The sequence below is a fragment of the Pygoscelis adeliae genome, unplaced genomic scaffold, assembly GCF_000699105.1.
Source record: "Pygoscelis adeliae isolate BGI_AS28 unplaced genomic scaffold, ASM69910v1 Scaffold26, whole genome shotgun sequence".
Classification (NCBI taxonomy): Eukaryota; Metazoa; Chordata; class Aves; order Sphenisciformes; family Spheniscidae; genus Pygoscelis; species Pygoscelis adeliae.
In genome coordinates, this window is record NW_008825104.1 from 6,747,777 (window position 1) to 6,750,632 (window position 2,856).

The 2,856-nt window shown below is 47.7% G+C and overlaps 1 protein-coding gene across 1 annotated transcript in view; it reads right to left on the bottom strand.

Annotated features, from left to right (window-relative positions):
• The window catches only part of LOC103919777 (microtubule-associated serine/threonine-protein kinase 4-like), a 19,630-nt gene extending 17,178 nt beyond the window's left edge, over nucleotides 1-2,452 (bottom strand). Inside the window, exons 1-2 of the mRNA XM_009327333.1 lie at nucleotides 2,420-2,452; nucleotides 1,614-1,767 (exon numbers count right to left, since the gene is read on the bottom strand). Coding sequence (XP_009325608.1) covers nucleotides 1,614-1,767; nucleotides 2,420-2,452 — 187 coding nt within the window. The remainder of the gene's footprint in view (nucleotides 1-1,613; nucleotides 1,768-2,419) is intronic.
• Nucleotides 2,453-2,856: the final 404 nt, after the last annotated feature.

Below are 2,856 nucleotides of genomic sequence, written 5' to 3' on the forward strand. Positions count from 1 at the left end.
GGGGGGGGGGGGGGGGGGGGGGGGGGGGGGGGGGGGGGGGGGGGGGGGGGGGGGGGGGGGGGGGGGGGGGGGGGGGGGGGGGGGGGGGGGGGGGGGTCCTCGGGGCGGGGGGGGGGGGGGGGGGGGGGGGGGGGGGGGGGGGGTGGGGAGCGAGCGAGTGGCTATGTGGTACTCAGTTGCCAACTGAGGTTAAACCACAACAAAGGGAAACAGCAAATCTTACCCTAGTGACACTAAAATTCACAGCAACGATTGTGTGCTGGTGTGACACAAGAAGTTCCTATAGTACTATCTGTCTTTCCTTCACTGAAAGTATGAGACAACTTAATTTTTTAAGTTAATTAGGTAAAAAAAAAAATATTATTTGCCACCCATTAGAAGCGTCGTAGGTGATTTTAAGCTACTGATTACAGACAAAGAAAAGTATTGCAATAGCTTCTTGGAGCTTCTTCCAGCCTAAGGAGAGGGAGAGGAGTGGGAAGGAAATAAGAACAGCAAATACTCTAAAAGCACTTCCCAGACACTTATGGCAGAAGAGTCAGCGCTGTCCACTGCGGCACCATTTTTCATCCCCGAGCAAAAATGCCTCTGAACAATGTACAGAATTGAGAGACAGAAGACAGTCACATCTCAGGTAAATGCCACTTCAACTTTCTCTAAGCTGAATTTCACCTGTTTGATTTTGGTATCAATCAACATCCCTTGAACAGATAAAACAAGACATTGAGTCTCAAATTTATCCCTTCCACTAAATTCACTGAAATCTATTGTCCCTCTCACCAAGTACTTAATATCCTGTTCTTCACAACAAATTCTTCAAACTGTTAGTAATTGTGCACTTCAGGAATATATTTAATTGCCAAATTCTAGTGAATTTAAAAATTCTTTTTCTTGAAATACACAACGCAAATGCCAGTTAACCTGTCCCAACATTTCCACATTCATTTCACTCCACACTCAAAACCAATCACTCTTCAGTGAACACTGCAGCCATACAGCTCCCGGGACACCATCACGATTTCAGCATCTGGCATCTTCCACAGACACTATCAGGGCAGGGTGGGCCTGTGCCCTCCTCAGGCATCCTGCTACTTCTGCATGGCTCCACAGAGGAGAAGTTGCGTTCCACAGCCAGTGGCTAGCTGGTAATGCCCCTCCTCCCCTGGGAGGACTCCACCAGATAAATAAGGTCAAATTGTTTTTTCTTTAATGAAATCAAGTCTAAAGGGACCATCTGTGCACATCCGCTCCTTGAGGAAACAAGATGTATGTGATCCCATGGGTGAATGCATGTGAGCACATCTCAAACAATTCTTAAGCCGCCAAACTAAGTCAGCAAGATAAATGCCATACTCCTGAAAATTCCAAGAAATGGGCCATTTTCAGGCTATGCTTCGCCACCTATCAGCACCCCCATGGAGGTAGAGTCTCAAACGTGAGCTCACCTCACCGACAATCAGGGAACCCATGTGGAAGAGACTTTATGGAAACTCCAGGTGGAGCTCACCCCTCCCCCAAAGAGTTTGGCCACAAGGCAAATGCCAGGGGTCAAGGTGCCATCAGCTCCACAGCTGCTAAACCTCCAGGTGACATTACACACACCCCAAACTCACCAGTCAGAGCTCCTCCAAGGCTTCCTCTTCTGAGCTGTCTCCCATCTTCACTCAGCTGCCTCTTAAATTTAGAAGACTTTCCAGGGCCAGAAGAGACTTCAGGACCACTGGATTTTCGAAAAGGCATAGGTGGGGGGGACAATATGTGATCAAGCTGCAAAGAAACAGAGGAAAAAAATATGCATATATACTGTTTAAAAGCTTACCTTCACTGAAAAAAAAAATCTAAGTTACCTTTACTTAAAGATTATGACGGCACTTGGGAAAAAAAAGAGTGTTTACACAGATCTTGAGGTAACTAAATTTCTAACTGAAACAGAAAATTTTGCAAGTGCCAGATTTGTGGCTGGCTGTGTAAGAAAGCCATCCTCCTCTTGTATGGCTCACAGCACCTCCAACCACACTCTCACACAGCATTTTTTGCAGTGGTCCCGTCTCAAGGCACAAGGGATCAGACTTGAGCTTACTCGACCTTTCCTAAAGCAGTCTTTCTGCAGCCGTGAACCATCTGACCTTGCAAAGTATGCAATCTGCTCTTGCCACCATTTGGCCCTGGCAATTTCTCCCCAGCTTCATGTCAGTAGACACTAGATGGCACTGTACTATCAACAAAATGCAAACCACTGCCCAGCCTAGGGAAACACTGACAAATTTTATCAACACCAGTGCAAAAAAAAAAATTTAAATTATCCTGTTTATAAAACAGGCATTCATTTCCCTGTTTATAAAACAGGCATTCACAGGCAGTGTTTTCCTCAATCCCTACACTGGCAGGGAAGGATACTGAAAGGAACAGGAAAACACACCTGATCAATACGTGGCTCAAGGGCTGGTGCCATCAGAGGAATTTTGGCTTTTTTGATCATGGGGAGGTTTACACGGCACCGGGCCTGCTGGCGACAGATGGAGTTCAGCTGTCTCACAGGGGGAAAAGGATCATTGCTTAGGAATTGGCAGGGCTCACTGAGAGGGCTTTAAACTAGGTTTGAAGGGGGAAGGGGATAAAACCAGGCTCACTAGAGATGAGCCTAGGGGTGGCATGCCGATGCCGGGGGCAAAATCGACAGCCCAGCTCAAGTGCATCTACACCAATGCACGCAGCATGGGCGGCAAGCAGGAGGAGCTGGAAGCCATTGTGCAGCAGGAGAGATATGACTTAGTCGCCATCACAGAAACATGGTGGGGTGACTCTCACGATTGGAGTGCTGCAATGGCTGGCTATAGACTCTTCAGAAGGGACAGG